Below are 18,121 nucleotides of genomic sequence, written 5' to 3' on the forward strand. Positions count from 1 at the left end.
ACCCTGTGATGCGGCGCAGTGTCACTCTGTGATGCGGCGCAATGTCACCCTGTGATGCGGCGCAGTGTCACCCTGTGATGCGGCTCAGTGTCACCCTGTGATGCGGCGCAGTGTCACCCTGTGATGCGGCACAGTGTCACCCTGTGATGCGGCGCAGTGTCACCCTGTGATGCGGCGCAGTGTCACCCTGTGATGCGGCGCAGTGTCACTCTGTGATGCGGCGCAGTGTCACCCTGTGACGCGGCGCAGTGTCACCCTGTGACGCGGCGCAGTGTCACCCTGTGACGCGGCGCAGTGTCACTCTGTGACGCGGCGCAGTGTCACCCTGTGACGCGGCGCAGTGTCACTCTGTGACGCGGCGCAGTGTCACTCTGTGACGCGCTTCAGTGTCACCCTGTGACGCGCTGCAGTGTCACTCTGTGACGCGGCGCAGTGTCACTCTGTGACGCGGCGCAGTGTCACCCTGTGACGCGGCGCAGTGTCACTCTGTGACGCGGCGCAGTGTCACTCTGTGATGCGGAGCAATGTCACTCTGTGATGCGCTGCAGTGTCACTCTGTGATGCGGCGCAGTGTCACTCTGTGATGCGCTGCAGTGTCACTCTGTGACGCGGCGCAGTGTCATTCTGTGACGCGGCGCAGTGTCACTCTGTGACGCGGCGCAGTGTCACTCTGTGACGCGGCGCAGTGTCACTCTGTGACGCGCTGCAGTGTCACTCTGTGATGCGCTGCAGTGAACGCGTCAGAGGTTTCATAGTCCACTTCTTGACTGGAAGGAGCCTGGGGAAGGGAGCTCAGCTCCTGTCCTGAAGCATATGAATAGCACTGTGGATTATACTGGACACATGACACATAAAGCTTGGCTCCTGCAGACGCACTTACCAGAACTCCCTCCTGCTGTCTCTGTACGTTCTCCCTACCAACCAATTAGATTGTAAGCTCCTCGGGGCAGGGACTCCTCTTCCTTAATGTTACTTTTATGTCTGAAGCACTTATTCCCATGATCTGTTATTTATATTATCTGTTATTTATTTGATTACTCCGTGTATTCCTACTGTGAAGCGCTGTGTACATTAATGGCGCTATATAAATAAAGAGATACAATACAATACCCCAGCAGGTCAGGTTTACAGGATATCCCTGCTTCAGCACAGGTGGCGCAGTCAAAGAGGGAGCCACTGATTGTGCCACCTGTGCTGAAGCAGGGATATCCTGTAAACCTGACCTGCTGAGGGGGTGTCTTGAGGACTGGATTTGAGAACCTCAGCCTTAGGGCAATGTATGAGATATAAGCCTCCCTGGCAGTCAAGAGGTTAAAAAACAGCAACCTTAAAACCTCCTTTCCTCCCATTAGAAGAATGTGAGGGGAGCAGCTTTCGGGCTCATCCAATGTCTGCCATTTGACAGTAGGGGCGTGGGTTGCTGATCAGGTTCTGCAGAGTGAGTTGCTGTAGGTGTGACACGGATGGGTGTGTGTGCTGCCCAGTGCCAGCTATCAAAGCAGCCTTGTTATCAGCTGACATTCTAGGGCTACCTTTCTGCAGACCAGCTCCTTCTCTCTTGTGGCGCCTGTCCCCATTCCCCCGTAAGTATTCTCTCTCTTCCTTCTCCCTTTCCCTAAGTATAGCGAGTAGGAGCATTTCCATGTCACCCATCGCTCCTGCGTCTGAATGTCTTGTTGTCTCGAATGTTTAAACTGGTTTTTTTTGTAGTGTTTATCGCTTGGCGGAGGCGTCCCCCTTTCTTATTATTTATTATTAATATCGCACTTTTTTTTATTGAGGGAAATCGGGTAACGCAGTTTTGTGCACGTGGAAAAAGTTTGGTTGGTGTTGCGTAGATTGCAATTGTGGGCACCCCCCCCCCCCCCCGATTACCCAGGAGAGCCACACTAACAATCTCCAAATGTAGCCACAGCTAGTGGGCTATTTTGGCGCCCGTACCGGTACTATTCACGGTTCAGGCTGGGTTGCGTGATCTCTGCGCCAACACAGGGGCTCATATCAACGCACAAAGTATTTTATTGAGCAGTAGCAGCCGGCAGCCGATTCCCCCGGCCTCCAACGACCAGGGGACAGGCTTGTGTTGGGGTGCGCTCATCAGGAGCAACACCGGCCTTTGGTGCAGGTGGACTAGGGCAGGGGTGGTCAACTACAGTCCTCAAGGGCCACCAACAGGCCAGGTATTGGGAATATATCCCTGCTTCAGCACAGGTGGCTCAGTGAGTCACCTGTGCTGAAGCAGGGATATCCTTAAAATCTAGCCTGTTGGTGGCCCTTGAGGACTGGAGTTGCCCACCCCCGGGCCAGGGTATCTCTCCCTTCTTGTAGAAGACCTTCCCTTACTGTCCTGGACACGTGTGCATCGCAGCTTCTGATCAGGGTCTCCAATTATCTGACGCCCTCCTGGTTTTTCCGGAACTGTGATCACTACCTGAGCTATTTATAACCTACTATGGACTATGGACACCCCCCCTCCTCCATCCAGGATGCACCCGAGAGCCCCATGGGGCAAAACTACTGTCAACCCATTCACTTTCTAACTGGCGACCACATCTGTTGAGAGCATGAATCCCACGCATTTTACCTATCGATTTTAATTGCATAATTAGACCAGGGGGAGGGGGATCCTCTGAAGCTGAACCACGCTATTCTTTAGCTTTGGGGACCCCAAGTTCCTAAGATGCTAATAGGATTGGTCTTTGGTGTTCCTGGCATTTCAAAGATTGCCGTTATCCTCAACTGGGAAGCTGCAACGTCACCCGTACGATAATGTTGAATTTGGGGATCCTTTATATATCCCCAGAGGGAGCAGACAAACCTAAGTATCACAGGAACCTGAGGCGGGGTCTCCGTAGCTACAAATAGCACGGTTAATCTCTGGAAGACCCCCTGGCTCAAATTATGTCAAATACATCAATTGAAAAAAATAAAAGTGCACAGGAGAGGGACTGCTGCTTTAACCACCTTGGCATGGAACAGGTTAATATCGGCCCTGCCAATGGTGTTTGCAAACAAAGTGTTGCTACAGTGGGCAGTGAAATCCCTCTGGCAGTGAAGAAGTTAATTTTCCGAGGGCAGCGGGTTACTTTTCGGTGCTGGCTTGCCACCGTTGCTGAATGATAGCCGGATCAGCTGCAGCACACATGAGAGCCTTAATGCGGTTTGATGTGGCGCGGTTGGGAACAGATGTGTGAAACTTTCGCAGGAGTTCCCAAACTCGGCACAGTGTCCCTGTTACCACTAACTCCTCTTCCCGTCGGCTAATTTCCCAGGCCTCTCGGGTGTGGTCACAGGTATCTCTCTGGGTGTTGTATAGAGGAGTGTTTGTGAAGGTATACGTCCGTGGGTTTGCTGCATGTAAGGGCACATCCCGACTGGAAACATATATACTTAGGGAAATGAGGAGAGTCAGGGCCGCTGACGGGTTTTCCCAGGTCCCAGGACTAGAGTTACCACCGGGCCTCTCTCTCATGCCGGTGTGCTGGGCCGCCAACCTGGGGGGAGAGCCGGGACAAGCGTCCCGGGCCAGGTGGCTGCAGGGGGCCCGGCTGTCGGTCCTGTCGTTGCTGTCGGGCCCCAGCTCTCCCCCAGCTGCGGGCCTCCCTCACTGACTGCCACGCCGAGCTTCTGATGCTGGCGCGCGCCGGAAGCAAGCTGGGCTCAGTTTCCGGCGCACACCTGCATGAGAGAGGCCCGGCGCGCGCCAGTGTCAGAAGATCGTGTAGGCCAGTCAGTGAGGGAGGCCCGCGGCTGGGGGAGAGCTGGGGCCCGAAGGTAACTAAAGGACCAGCAGTCGGCAAAGAAGTTGGGGGGAGAGCCGGGGAAGCAGAGGCCTGAGACCATCCCCAGGGTAAGTTTGTATTTATTTGTTATTTTTTAAAATGCATTTGGGGGGGGGGGGGTTACATTTGTGGGAGGGATTGTGTGAGGGGGGATTGAGTGAGAGTGGGGTAATTGATGGAGGGGGGAGTGAGAAAAAGAGCGAGTGAGACGGAGGGGAGAGAAATACATGCGAGGTGGGGGGGAGGGATTGAGTGAGAGTGGGGTAATTGATGGAGGGGGTAGAGTGAGAGGAGAGAGGGAGTGAGACAGAGGGGAGAGAAATACATGGGAAGAGGGTGGGAAATAGAGGGGGCTCGCGAGGTGTGAAATGGGGGAGGGGGCTCGCAATACCGCCGACACAGGGGGGGGGAGGGGCGGTCATAACTCTAGTCCTAGGCCCCGGGAAATCTGTCTGCTGCCATGCCGGTGTGTGCTGGAAGCTAGGCCCAGCCAGAGGTCGGACCCAACTTCCAATGCCAGCCGGCCCTCTGCAGCCACTGGACCCCCTGCAGCCACTGGGCCACCGGCAGCCACTGGGCCACCGGCAGCCACAGGACCCCCTGCAGCCACTGGGCCCGCTGCAGCCACAGGACCCCCTGCAGCCACTGGGCCCCCTGCAGCCACTGGACCCCCTGCAGCCACTGGGCCCCCTGCAGCCACTGGGCCCCCTGCAGCCACTGGGCCCCCTGCAGCCACTGGACCCCCTGCAGCCACTGGGCCCCCTGCAGCCACTGGGCCACCGGCAGCCACAGGACCCCCTGCAGCCACTGGGCCCCCTGCAGCCACTGGGCCCCCTGCAGCCACTGGACCCCCTGCAGCCACTGGGCCCCCTGCAGCCACTGGGCCCCCGGCAGCCACAGGACCCCCTGCAGCCACTGGTCCCCCTGCAGCCACTGGACCAGGGCCACTTGTACAACTCAGAGGAGAGCGCTTTTATCTATAAATGCTCGGTATGAAGCTCCTGAATGGGTTTATTTAAAGCACACTGTCATGAATGGCACACCTGTGAGTGCGTGACCTGTATATGTGACATGGGTTAAGGCACACCTGTGAGCGCGTGACCTGTATATGTGACACGGGTTAAGGCACACCTGTGAGTGCGTGACCTGTATATGTGACACGGGTTAAGGCACACCTGTGAGCGCATGACCTGTATATGTGACACGGGTTAAGGCACACCTGTGAGTGCGTAACCTGTATATGTGACACGGGTTAAGGCACACAGCTATCTCGCTGACTCACTTTTCACCTCTGCGACGTCCCTCAAATGACCAACCTCTCCCCTCATTCCGTTACTATATATCTTTCCTTCGCTGCCCCCACCAAAGGGATGTCACAAATTCATGTGCAGAGTCTTTGGTCCCTGCTTACTTAGAAAAACACTGTGAAACACGGGTAAACAAGGGTTAACCCACCACGTGCTCCAGAAGCAAATAGTCACTGAGTGTAGATAGTTATTAGAATATAAAGTAGGTCACGGCAAAACTTCCAAATAAATGATGTAAAGTCTCTCCCAGCAACTGGCTCTGCTATGAGCACAAATGATGTTGAGTTAGAGGGACTCACGGTTTTGAAGTTTGCGATGCCGAGCCTCATTGATCCTTCTGTTGATCGTGGCACCGCCAACCCTCTAGCAACTGTGGCGTCGCATGGGGCGGTCACATGACCGGCGGTGATGACGTAATCAGGAGTAACACACAGCAACCCGGCGTGCAATCCGGAGAGTGAAGCAAGACAGGAACTCCTCCCACAGGCCTGAGGGCTGAAACGCGTCAGAGGATCCGTCAGCTGTATACTCTGCTACAATAAAGTCTTTTTAGTCACCCTCTGAAGCCGTCCTCCGCTTTTTTATGGCTGTGCACCGTTTCCTGCCTCCTGTGGGAGGAGTTCCTGTTTTACTTAGAAAAACATGCACTTAACACACACACACACAACTCTATTGTAGCAAAGTGTGTCCGAAAAAGTAGCTTGTGGCCTACAAAGTGTGCAACAATGAGAGCCCAAGACATACTTATTACATTTTTAGATGTAATATGCAACAATAGTACAGAATACAAGAATAACTATACATGCAGACCGAAGTCCCTAACATCACTATATATTTGGGTTCTCTCCAGTTGTTGAGTGGGAAGATATGAGATTTCAGTTGTCTGACATAAGACATTCCCTTGGTTAAAATCTGATTTCATTCAAACATGGCATAACCCCCCTTCTGTGTGTGTCCTTAACACCCGCCTTTGCCCCCCCCGCTCCCCGCCAAACCTCCCCACCCCCCCATATCAAGCAGCCAGTGGCATTTTTATGACTTAAGAAAGAAAACTTCCTTTTATATTTTAAAAAGTTGCTGGGACATATAACATGTTCAATATCTCTATTCCTATTATACTTGGAATAACTCCTATTTCATATCAATATGTTCAGGTGAATTGGCCGCATATAACGGGACTATTGTTGACTGGCTTACTCCTAAGTTTGAGCGACAGATGGATATCTCGCATATGCATTCTCATAAACATGAAATATGTGCCATTGTTTGATTCGTATAATCGCATCTGTTACAAATATCTATTCTTTGTCAGACACAGGATATTTCACATTTTAGTAAATCTACACCATTCTGGAATGTCTTCTTGGTCACACCCCCTTTGTATTTTGCCTAACACCCAAAGGTGGACCGTTTTAGTTACACTAAAAGGTATTCCAAGTGATATGTTGGGAGACTAAGTGATATGTTGGGAGACTTTCAGAGACCGCAAGTGAGGGAATAAGTGCAGTAGGTGGCAGTGATTGGCCACAATGGTTGGTAGGAGTGACTGAGTGTGGATAGCAGCCATGAATCCAGGCTATGGGATACTTCTTTTGGGATGTGAGTTTTAAGGTTGGTCAGTATTAAATTAGATGGGTTAACACCATTAGCAGGGAAAGAGGTGGCAAGGATGTGTTGGTGAGAGCAGGTGTGTGTATGGCTGGGTCCATGATTAGGACAATTCACAGCTATTTAAGACACTTTGCAACTAACATTAATCTCTGTGTCAGGTTTATTAAAATGCTTAATAATTTGACATTTTCATTACACACACGTTTTTGTCCCCGCAGAATAATGCCTCCTTCATAAACATGCTGCACTATAATACAATAGCAGTGCTTTATACACTTACCCAAAGCCTTTCCCCTATAGGGATCATATATATTCATGTATTCTCTGCTACTGCGGCCTGCTGTACAATGCATGTCATGCTCTCCTGGCAGAGAAGGGGTTACCCAGGAGGCGTCAATCCCAAACTCATTGCTCTGGCAATGAGGAAAGCGTCTTAAACCAACAATCTAATGCAGGGACGCTCAACGCCAGTCCTCAAGGGCCACCAACGGGTCAGGTTTTCAGGATATCCCTGCTTCAGCACAGGTGGCTCAATCAGTGGCTCAGTCTTCGACTGTGCCACCTGTGCTGAAGTGGGGATATCCTTAAAACCTGCCCTGTTGGGGGGTCTTGAGGACTGAAGTTGAGCAGCCCTGCCTTAGCTCCTTCACCGGAGAGGTGAGGAACAGGTCAGATTTAACCTGGGACTTCCCTGTAAGACCGGGGTTGCCTGAGGCTGTACAGTAGCATTAATCCCCTTGTGATCAGCATTGATAATAGATGTGGGTGTGATTAGAACAATGCACCAGCGGAATGTTCTGTAACAATCGCTTTACAAATACCATCTAAGACCCACAAAAGCTTCCTGCCTTATTTATATGCAATCTGTTATTTGCTGGCAACACAAATACAAACATTTTTTTAATTGAATGCATCCCTTTGTGTTTGGGAACACGCATTAGTGATTTGTGCTGGAATTGGCACGCAACAAATCACACGTGTCAGACACTGTACCCATTCATGCAAATAACTGTCCGGGACGGTCCAATTATTTGCATTTTTGGTATCCGGTCCGGCTCCCAACAATGGGCAGCAATATCTTCCAGTGGAGTCATTTTATTGTGAATTCAAATATATTTGAACCGGTTTAACTCTACTTGTTATAAAGAATAATGACATCATACGTGAGCCTTTTTTCTCTGCGCTGCTAAGCGCAGCAATGAGTGGCGACTGCCACGTGAGATGCTGATATAATATGCTATGATGAACAAGAACGCAAAGCGTGACATGATTTGGGTGATACTTTATTTGTGAAGTGCTGCCTGTTTTCGAGCAGACAGACGTGTTCAGTCTTTAGATCTGTCTGTGCGCGGTGAGGGAAGCTCTTTGCCCCCAGGCTGAGCGACTTCTAGAATGAGTCACTATACCCACATAAGCTAACCGTGTACATGCACAGGCACCGGCACCGGCACCGGCTGGCTGAGTATGTATACGTGATAACATGTTTGCATTTATTTTTATTTTTGTTAATATAAACTGCTGCCTCTGGTAGTGACAGGAAGTGGGGCGCAGTTCAACATAATCCCTGACCGGATCCGCCTGGCATTTTCCATACTATGGCATATATACAGTTTAATATTGCGCTGATTTTAGCAAGCGAAATGAGCGCTCGTTTATGTACTTGGATATCATATGTAACCGGACGCTGACATGTTGTGATCGGATTAGTGTGTGTGCCTTCTAACCGCAAATACATGTATCACTTGTGAGCACACTCACAGGCACGCTCACAGGCATGCTCACAGGCACACTCACAGGCACTCGCACAGGCACGCGCACAGGCACGCGCACACTCACAGGCACGCTCACAGGCATGCTCACAGGCACGCTCACAGGCACGCGCACAGGCACACGCACGCGCACAGGCACGCGCACAGGCACGCTCACACTCACAGGCATGCGCACAGGAACACTCACACTCACAGGCACGCTCACAGGCACACTCACAGGCATGCTCACAGGCACACTCACAGGCCTACAATCCTGCCTTTCCCCATTATCTCTTAGCATAAGGGTGCTCAACTCCAGTCCTCACCCCCCCTTAACAGGTCAGGTTTTCAGGATATCCCAGCAATCAGAGACTCGGTCTATTGAGCCTCTGATTGAGCCACCTTAGCTGAAGCAGGGACTGATTGAGCCACTTGTGCTGAAGCTGGGATATCCTTTAAACCTGACCTGTTGGCAGGTTTGCCACCCTATTGAAGGCTAACCCAGAGACTTTTTGCAATGACATTTTTAACATTTGTTTATTTTAGTTATATATTTATTTCTCTGACCTGCAGCAGCATCTCCCCCTGCAAGGTCCAGTCAGCATAGCTCTGCGACGTCAAATGGCGCGCGTTGCCATGACAACTCAAAGTCTTATGGTGCCGAGGCGTCACGTAGCGTCCGGTTGTCATGGCGACGCCCTTTGATGGGATTTGCATGGGTAGATTCTTCCGCCGCCCAGAGTTTTTCCGGGAAACCCCATAGCCCGGAGTTACGTGGCCCAAAGCCGTGGTCAAGCCCGGAGTGATGGTAACCCTGCCTGTTGGGGGCGCTTTGGAGTGGAATTGAGCACCTGTGTCTTGGCATACACCGCTGCCACTGCAGCCGGGGCCTGCGCCTAACACTGCGCACCGACACCCCCTCCTACCGTTAGATGTTTCACGCCGTACCAGCGTACGTCTGTCGCAGAGCTGGCACAGGCTCGAGTCGCGGAAACGCCTGTGACGCCACGAAACTGCTCCCCCGTCGCTGCCGCGGCTGCATAGATTTCTGTTTCCTCGTTAAAGCCAGTGTAACGCGTTATATTGCGCGCACATCGCTCGTAGCCAGGTAAATGTTCTTCTGTGTGATGTTAAACTCACGGTTTCTATATGTTTGCAGGCGGCTAAACTTCTTATTTATTTTCCCCCAGGAAATGGCGGATGACGGTTTCAATGTAAGTGTGAAAAATGGGTTTGATTAACTTTGTTGTTTACCTGCCAGGAGCATCATTTTTCTTGGGGGGGGGGGGGGGGAGGGGAGTAGGAGGGGAGTAGGAGGGAGGGGGGGGGGGGGTGCTGTATATACAAATTCGGTAACAAGCCTACCATACCATAATGCCAAAATCCATAGCAGTTTTGTGTGTGTGTTCTGTTCTGTATTGTAGACACGGTTGGTCTCAACTCCAGTCCTCAAGATTGGCCAAGAACCACTCAACAGGTCATGTTTAAAGGATATCCCTGCTTCAGCACAGGTGGCTCAATCAGTCCCTGCTTCAGCACAGGTGGCTCGGTCGAAAAGCTGAAGCACAAACTGATTGAGCCACTTGTGCTGAAGCAGGGACTGATTGAGCAACCTGTGCTGAAGCAGGGACTGATTGAGCCACCTGTGCTGATGCTGAAATATCTTTTAAAACCTGACCTGTTGTTAGGGGGTGAGGGGTTTCTTGAGGACTGGCATTGAGCATCACTCTTTTAAACCACTGCTACACAACATTGTACATTAGTAAGAGTAATATTCAAATGTTTGTTTGAACACAAATCTCCAGGTCTGTTGGCCAGTGCTAATATAATCTGATATACCCCAAGATACTCAGCCCACCGGGCATGGGAGGTGGAATTTAGATAGAAGTACAAATCGAAATATAGTTTCAGCGTGTTACAATGTTTTATTCAAAAGACATTTATATCAAACATTTTAGGATTGAGGCATTTCCCAGGGTTGGCTTCACGTATTTATTTATTTTAAGGACTGTGTATAAGGGCATACGCCTGCGGTGTAATGTGTAAGGTCTACAGTGCCACGGTTACTATGCAGCGCTAAGCCATATGCCGGACCTTATGGGAGGGTACGGGACACTGGAAGACGCGCGCGATACCACTCTGTCCAGCGACAACCTCTCTCTCCCCCTTGTGAGCTCCTCTGCGTTGCTGTAGTTGGCGTAGTATAAGGAAAAGGGATGTGCACCCCCCCTCCCCCTCACATACTCTCCCCTCCATCTCTCAGTCCTTCCCCCCTCTCCCCCTCCATCTCTCAGCCCTTCCCCCCTCTCCCCCTCACATACTCTCCCCTCCATCTCTCAGCCCTTCCCCCCCCTCCCCCTCATATACTCTCCCCTCCATCTCCCAGCCCTTCCCCCCTCTCCCCCTCATATACTCTCCCCTCCATCTCTCAGCCCTTCCCCCCTCTCCCCCTCATATACTCTCCCCTCCATCTCCCAGCGCTTCCCCCCACTCCCCCTCACATACTCTCCCCTCCATCTCTCAGCCCTTCTCCCCTCTCCCCCGCACATACTCTCCCCTCCATCTCCCAGCCCTTCCCCCCACTCCCCCTCACATACTCTCCCCTCCATCTCTCAGCCCTTCCCCCCACTCCCAGTCACATACTCTCCCCTCCATCTCTCAGACCTCCTTCCCCCTCACATATTCTCTCCTCCCTCACATACTCTCCCCCACCCCCTCTCACATACTCTCCCCCACCACCTCTCACATTCTCTCCCCTGCATCTCTCAGCCCTCCTGCCCCTCCCACACACCCGTCCCTCACATACTCTCCCATGCATCTGTCAGCCCTCCTCTCCCCCTCTGTCACATACTCTTCCCTCCATCTCTCAGCCCTCCTCCCCCACACATACTCTTCCCTCCATCTCTCAGCCCTCCTGCCCCTCCCACACACCCCTCCCTCACATACTCTCCCCTGCATCTGTCAGCCCTCCTCCCCCCCTCCGTCACATACTCTCCCCTCCCCTCCATCTCTCAGCCCTCTGTCTTACCCGTAGTGTGGAGCGGAACCAGTCCTGGTGCCAAACACCGGAAGTTGTAATTAACTTCTGAGTTGGACCGCTGGTGCGATCACGACCAGCTTCATGGCGACTGCACCGGGCCCCTCCCTCTTCCCTCGGCCCAACTTCCGTTCCGTTTAAATGTTGTGGCGGTTAAATTGAAACCACCATAACAGTTAAACTGTGATTGCCGGGGGACAGCGCGGGGCCTTTAGGAGCCGGCATCTTCTCCTGCCACCACGCGACGCAACGTCACCTGACACAAGGGTGGTCAAGAGACCCTGCACGTCATGTGACGTTGCGTCATCAAGGCGACCCGTGGTAGCAGGAGGAGATGCCGTCTCCGGAGAAGGTAAGGGGCTCGCGCACTCCACGTACCGGGCCCTACCAAGCTCCGCAGGGGTGAGCTCCGCCCCTGCCCTCTGCCGTCATTGTCCTCCCCAGCTCTGCTGCAGCCCCCATCCCCCGCCTTCTCCTGCCCCCCAAAAATACGGGACATTTAAACATCCCGAGAGTCCATCTGTAAGCTCTAAAGGACATACTTGCAGCAAAAATGGCCTAATCCATAATAATGTAGAATATAACAGGAGCATAAATGGAGTTGTAATCTGCCTATTACGGAGGTACACTCCTTGAGAAGTAGCAGTTGTTGCTTGAAACGCGTGGGAGGAGGTCTCTCTCTTGTTTGTGGATCAGTATCCGTTTTAGGCAGTTTAATAAAAGTTTTTTTTATACTTTTTGCTGGCGAGTTTCAGTTTTTGGCAGGGGCGGATGGTCTTCGGATCATTCTATTTTTGTTACATTTAAACATCCCGACAGATTTCAGGGACAAGGAGGTGAAAAGTGGCCGATCCCGTATATACGGGGGCGCCTGGCAACCCTACTTTATGGCCCATTATAAGGCGTCTTATAGCTTGGCATTGCTTGGTAAAACCATATCTAACATTGTTACTAGAAGACAGATTTATCATTGTATCTCCTGTTTTCTTTCCTTAGCTGAACGATGCCTTAAGTGGTCCTGGCGGTGCAAACACTCAGCAGCAGCAGTCCCATGGCTTCCCATCTCCTTGGGGACCCCAGAACCCCGCAGCTGGCCAGCCACAGTACCCAGGTGCTCCAGGCCAGCCACAGTACCCAGGTGCTCCAGGCCAGCCGCAGTACCCAGGTGCTCCAGGCCAGCCGCAGTACCCAGGTGCTCCAGGCCAGCCGCAGTACCCAGGTGCTCCAGGCCAGCCGCAGTACCCAGGTGCTCCTGGACAGCCGCAGTACCCAGGTGCTCCTGGACAGCCGCAGTACCCAGGTGCTCCTGGTCCGGGCCAGCAGCAATTCCCAGGGTTCCCTGGACCAGGTCAACCATTCCCAGGGTTTCCTGGACCAGGTCAACCATTCCCAGGGTTCCCTGGGCCAGGCCAGCAAATCCCAGGGTTTCCTGGACAGCAATTCCCTGCTGCACCCGGTGCACCCACTCCAGGAGGGCCAGAACCTGGAAAACCAGCAGTGACTACTCCATCTGGACCTACACTTCCTCTGCCCACTGGCCCCCTGGTAAGTAGATCAAAGTATATGGCAGTACAGCTAAATCCATGGTGCAAAGAACTTGAAGCTGATTTGAGAGGAAATAGTGCAATTCTGGGCAAAATATCTGCACCATTGGTATTAACGGAAAGTCCTGAATTTTATCATTGGACTCAAGGTGGCGTTTGCGTGAAGGATTGTTCTAAAAAAATCAGTGAGACTATGTTCCTGACGCTTTTTGATTCTCCCTGTTATGTGACTGCTGTCACTCCTTTGTATATGTTGTTACACATGTAACTGCCTTCTGAGCCTGTTGCCTTGGCAACTCCCCTTTGCTCCTCTGTGAGTTGGGCTGCACTCTCCTTTCCCTGCTATTTTGTGTAGTTCCTGCTTGCACAGGTACACACTTCCTCTTTGAACCTTGCAGCCACTGTGAGTAGTCACACCTCATCTATCCCTTGATAAACTCAATGTTATTTACCTATACCTAGTACTATCCCATTTGCCATTCTAGTCCCACCTATTTCTCCATTGTTCCCATCCCACAGTGTTTCCTCAGTACCTTCCCCCCCCCCTTTTTTTTAATTTCTATGTTGTCCCTAATGAACTCTTAAGCAAATAAGAAGCTTCCCCTTGCTTGGTATATGGGATTGAGTCAAACTGCCTGTCAATGCTCACTTGCTACAGTGAGTTCGGGACTGAACAGACTATTTCCAAATTGGTAAAACACATGGAAAATCAGTGAGTGACATGCCTGTAATTTTAGGAAATGGACATGTTATTTGGTGTGCTGCAAGGTCAGCGAAATAAATTGGGGGCTGTTTGGGTCGTTGACGCATTCGCTGGTAACAATCCCGGCAAAGTATCGTGTTATTAGCCTTTTTGACCCCCAATGGGTTGGTTACGATAGTATTTGGTACTTTAAAAAAAATTAATTCATCAAAGTTGCTTTCCCAGATGCATTATCGTTAAATATGCTTATACTGAAAACTAACCGTTTATAAAATGGGGGCCATTTTATGGTTCCGTGTTTGCCTTTAAAGCTGCTGTTCTGTACTATGAGAAAATACTTGTAGTATTTAAAAAAAAAAAACAACAGAGAACAACTCTGAATGCCATTTTGAATGTATTCTAATGTAACAAGCCTTTTTATTTTTGATTGCAACCATTTACAAAGTCACATCCCCTTCCTCTTCTGAAACAGGCTCTGGCACCCCCCTTTTTGAGCCCTACCATCTCCCTAGCCAGTGCACCAATTGTATCTAGTGATTGCCTGGTCACATGATCTTCCCCACAGAACTTTGCATCTTTGGTCCTCTTCTGCTGCACTGACAGCATTTAGTGTTGAGTCAAATCTTCGCTGATCGGTCAGCAACTTAGCTAGTTATGTATCATTGTGTGGATTGTATTGAATATTTCCCTGGTTCTTTGTCTTGCAGAAGGTGCCGTGTGACATTCCCCTGCCGTGCGGACTTCTGCCCCGTCTCTTAATTACAATTCAAGGCGCAGTTAACAGAAAGCCAAAGAGGTAAACGAATAACGTGATCATGTTTATTAATACTAAACATCTTCATGAGTATGGCCCATATTCACAGTGGTCTATTTTCTATAATCTATATTGCCGCCCATTCACTTAAAAGGGATAATGCAAGTGAGAGTCCAGAATATGGGAGGTTATGAAGATGGAACAGCTATCAAACACAACTATCAAACATAACCACTGATACAAGATTACAATGTGAACGCCTTGGGCTGCCATGTATTGTATTGTATGTCTTTATTTATATAGTGCCATTAATGTACATAGCGCTTCACAGCAGTAATACACGCGGTAATCAAATAAACAACAGATAATATAAATAACAGATCATGGGAATAAGTGCTTCAGACATAAAAGTAACATTAAGGAAGAGGAGTCCCTGCCCCGAGGAGCTTACAGTCTAATTGGTAGGTAGGGAGAACGTACAGAGATAGTAGGAGGGAGTTCTGGTAAGTGCGTCTGCAGGGGGCCAAGCTTTATGTATCATGTGTTCAGAATATCCACAGTGCTATTCATATGGTCATATGGTCATATTTCACTGGTAGTAGAACACTGTGAGAGGATTTGAAAGTGAAAACATGTGCCATCTATCCCCCTTTAAAACCCGCCTGCTTAAGGAAGCATACGAGTAGCTCCGTGGCTGATACTATAAGCCTCATACATAAAGCTTGGCCCCCTGCAGACGCACTTACCAGCACACCCTCCTACTGTCTCTGTACGTTCTTCCTACCAACCAATTAAACTGTAAGCTCTTTGGAGCAGGGACTCCTTTTCCTAAATGTTACTTTTAAGTCTGAAGCGCTTCTTCCCTTTGTTTTATTTATATCTTATTATGTGTTATTTATATCTTATTATTTATGTGATTGTAACTATTACTTCTGTGAAGCACTATGTACATTAATGGCGTTATACAAATAAAGACATACATACATAGTGAGGCTAATAATAAGGATCATTTGGACTACTAATTATTGTTTTGACTTGTTTTTCTTTTGTTTAGTTAAAATATTTTTGTTCGTTTTGTTTGTCTTGTGACTGTATTTATTATTAATGCTGTCAGATAATGTTATTGTATATCTGGTATTCTACTATATAACTCACTATGCTATATATTATACAATATCTGAGTATTGCTGACTACAGACTGCAGAGTGGAAATCTTATATGTTTAATGTTATAAAAATGTGGCTTATAAAGAAAGAATTTACACAAAAAAAGGGCTAATGCAGGGGTGGGCAACTCCAGTCCTCAAGGGCCACCAACAGTACAGGTTTTAAGGATGTCCCTGCTTCAGCACAGGTGGCTCAGTCAAAGACCAGCCACTTCAGCACAGATGGCTCAATCAATGGCTCAGTCGAAGACAGGCATATCCTTAAAACCTGACTTGTTGGTGGCTCTTGAGGACTGAAGTTGGCCGCCCCTGGGCGACGGCGACACGATTTTCGGAAGCCGGGAATATTTGATTTTTCAGGGGCTGTCACCTCATGTGACAGCCTCTGAACCAATCAATGCCCGGGTCGCCGCAGCGGGTGACGTCACGCGTCGCGGTCACTATAGGCGGTCACTGTAGCAGAGTTTGTAACTTATGTTTTCCAAAGCATCAAAATATGAACTTTTTTATTTTTTCCCTCTGCAGATTTGTCATTGATTTGAAGAAAGGGCGAGATATCGCCCTGCACATTAACCCACGGTTTGAAGACTGGACCAAAATCGTCGTGCGCAATTCAATGATACGAGAGCAGTGGGGGGCAGAAGAAAGGCAAACTCCCAACTTTCCGTTTGAGGCCGGCCAGGCCTTTAAGGTACACAAAGACACACACACACAAAGACACACACACGTAACTTTGTTGCTGGAAATGGCATCAATCACCTGTTCATTTTACTACTTGCCATGAAAGTAGAAATCCTGCCTACTTTATTTTTTTCATGTATTTTGGACATCCATCCTTGGCTGCATCTTGGAGCCCGTGGAGGTTTCCGGAGCACAGCGACATCATTTTTAGCTCTGTGGATTGGCTCCACGAAGATACCGGTGTAATTGCCAATGCAGACTCCCTCCAGAGTAAGCAATATGGCAGACCCGGGGCCGGTTGGTAACATTGTGGGGCCCGGTGGCGGGGAACTGGTGCAGGGCCTCTTGCCTTCTCCTTCGCGATGTCAAATGGTGACGCGTTGCCATGACAACGGGACATCGTGGCAATGCGGCGCCACAGGGCGTCCCGTTGTCACAACAACGGGATGCTCCGTTGTCATGGCAACGCGATGCCATGATGGACACTGCAGCATAACATTGCCAAGGAGCAGGTAAGAGAGTTGCAGAGGCCCTGCGCTCTCCCGTGGCAATCAGTTTAATTGTTGCGGGGAAAGAGCGCAGGACTCGGTCCAGTGGCACCAATAGCACGCTGGCCCCGGCTGACCTCTTACTGTCCTGAAAGCCAATTGGTCGGCTGTTTAAGTCCAGAGGAAACTCTGGTAACTAAATCGGTAAGTTTCTCTGGAACCAGGGAGTCCCAAGAACTAAAAATAATAAGGTTCCGCTCCAGTGGACCCAGTTTCAGTTATTTTTTTGTGGTGGCTGCCGGTGACATTCAAACTATGATCAGATTGATGGTTAAAGGGGCCCTTAAAAAAAAAAAAAAAAAATACAATATAAAGGCCATGTTAAGATTTATTACAAAACCGAATTGTGCGTTTCATAGCGACTCCTACGCCAAAGGTAAATATCCTTGTTTGACCAGCGATTTGCTTCAATGAAAAATAAATGTTATTTCAAAGAAAACTAAACCAACCCAAGTCTTGCTCCTAAACCACATTACCGTGGAACCTGGCGGCATTACACAGCCGTCTTCAGACTGAACGGAGAAACTGATGTACCACGGAAATATTGTAGTCATATTATTTAGATTTTTTTTTTCTTCTTTTCTTCCAGATGCAAATTCTTTGTGAACCAAACGGTTATAAAGTGGGTGTGAACAATGAGAACCTGTTCCAGTTCAATCACCGCGTGAAAGACTTAAGCGAGATCAAAGGCCTGAGTTTCAGCGGCGACGTGACCATTTCTAACGTTACTGTAGTAATGGTGTGATTATTTTGAAAAGGCAAGTTCAAGCAAAATATTCAGAAGTATATAGTCTGACTGATCTTGGCTCTCGTATTCTGTAAATGTGACCACACATTTTTGTACCATTTTTATTACTCGATTTGCAAACATTAAAACCCTTTTTGTGCAGTTGCAATGTGCTCACGGTGAACATAAGGCTAAGGCCCCGCTCCCTCCGTCAGCGCACCAGCACTGCAGACAGGCGGGGCGCTGACAGACACAGACCGCGATATGCGGTCTGTAGGGAGCGGGAGCCAGAGAGGGGCGGGAGTGGGAGGGGGCGTGGTTTAAGCGGAGGGACCCGCGATAGCCCTGCCCCCTTCTCACAAGCAGCTGATTCCAAACAATGGTTGCTTCACCCGTTGGGCATACCGCATATGTCCGGCTGCAGTGTACCAGCGGCTGCACGAATGTTGACTAGATCGGCACAAATATTGAGATAAGATGCTTTCGCCTAAGCGTTGAGCTTTGAAATCACAGC

At 49.8% G+C, this 18,121-nt stretch overlaps 1 protein-coding gene across 1 annotated transcript; it reads left to right on the forward strand.

Annotated features, from left to right (window-relative positions):
• Positions 1–1,432: 1,432 nt before the first annotated feature.
• On the forward strand, positions 1,433–17,772 carry LGALS3 (galectin 3). Its single transcript, XM_075614747.1, has 6 exons — positions 1,433–1,583; positions 9,639–9,662; positions 12,482–13,030; positions 14,440–14,528; positions 16,177–16,342; positions 17,470–17,772. Exons 2-6 carry the CDS (start codon positions 9,642–9,644, stop codon positions 17,623–17,625), a joined length of 981 nt encoding a protein of 326 aa, XP_075470862.1. The 5' UTR covers positions 1,433–1,583; positions 9,639–9,641; the 3' UTR covers positions 17,626–17,772.
• The last annotated feature ends 349 nt before the right edge of the window (positions 17,773–18,121 follow it).

This window comes from Ascaphus truei, chromosome 9, assembly GCF_040206685.1.
Source record: "Ascaphus truei isolate aAscTru1 chromosome 9, aAscTru1.hap1, whole genome shotgun sequence".
Taxonomy (NCBI): Eukaryota; Metazoa; Chordata; class Amphibia; order Anura; family Ascaphidae; genus Ascaphus; species Ascaphus truei.

Excerpts from the sequence above, each read along its gene's own strand:
- LGALS3 (XM_075614747.1), top strand. The coding sequence starts at position 9,642 with ATGGCGGATGACGGTTTCAAT. Across the intron at positions 13,031-14,439 it reads CTCTGCCCACTGGCCCCCTG|AAGGTGCCGTGTGACATTCC; the intron begins GTAAGTAGATCA and ends TTTGTCTTGCAG. Across the intron at positions 16,343-17,469 it reads AGGCCGGCCAGGCCTTTAAG|ATGCAAATTCTTTGTGAACC; the intron begins GTACACAAAGAC and ends CTTTTCTTCCAG.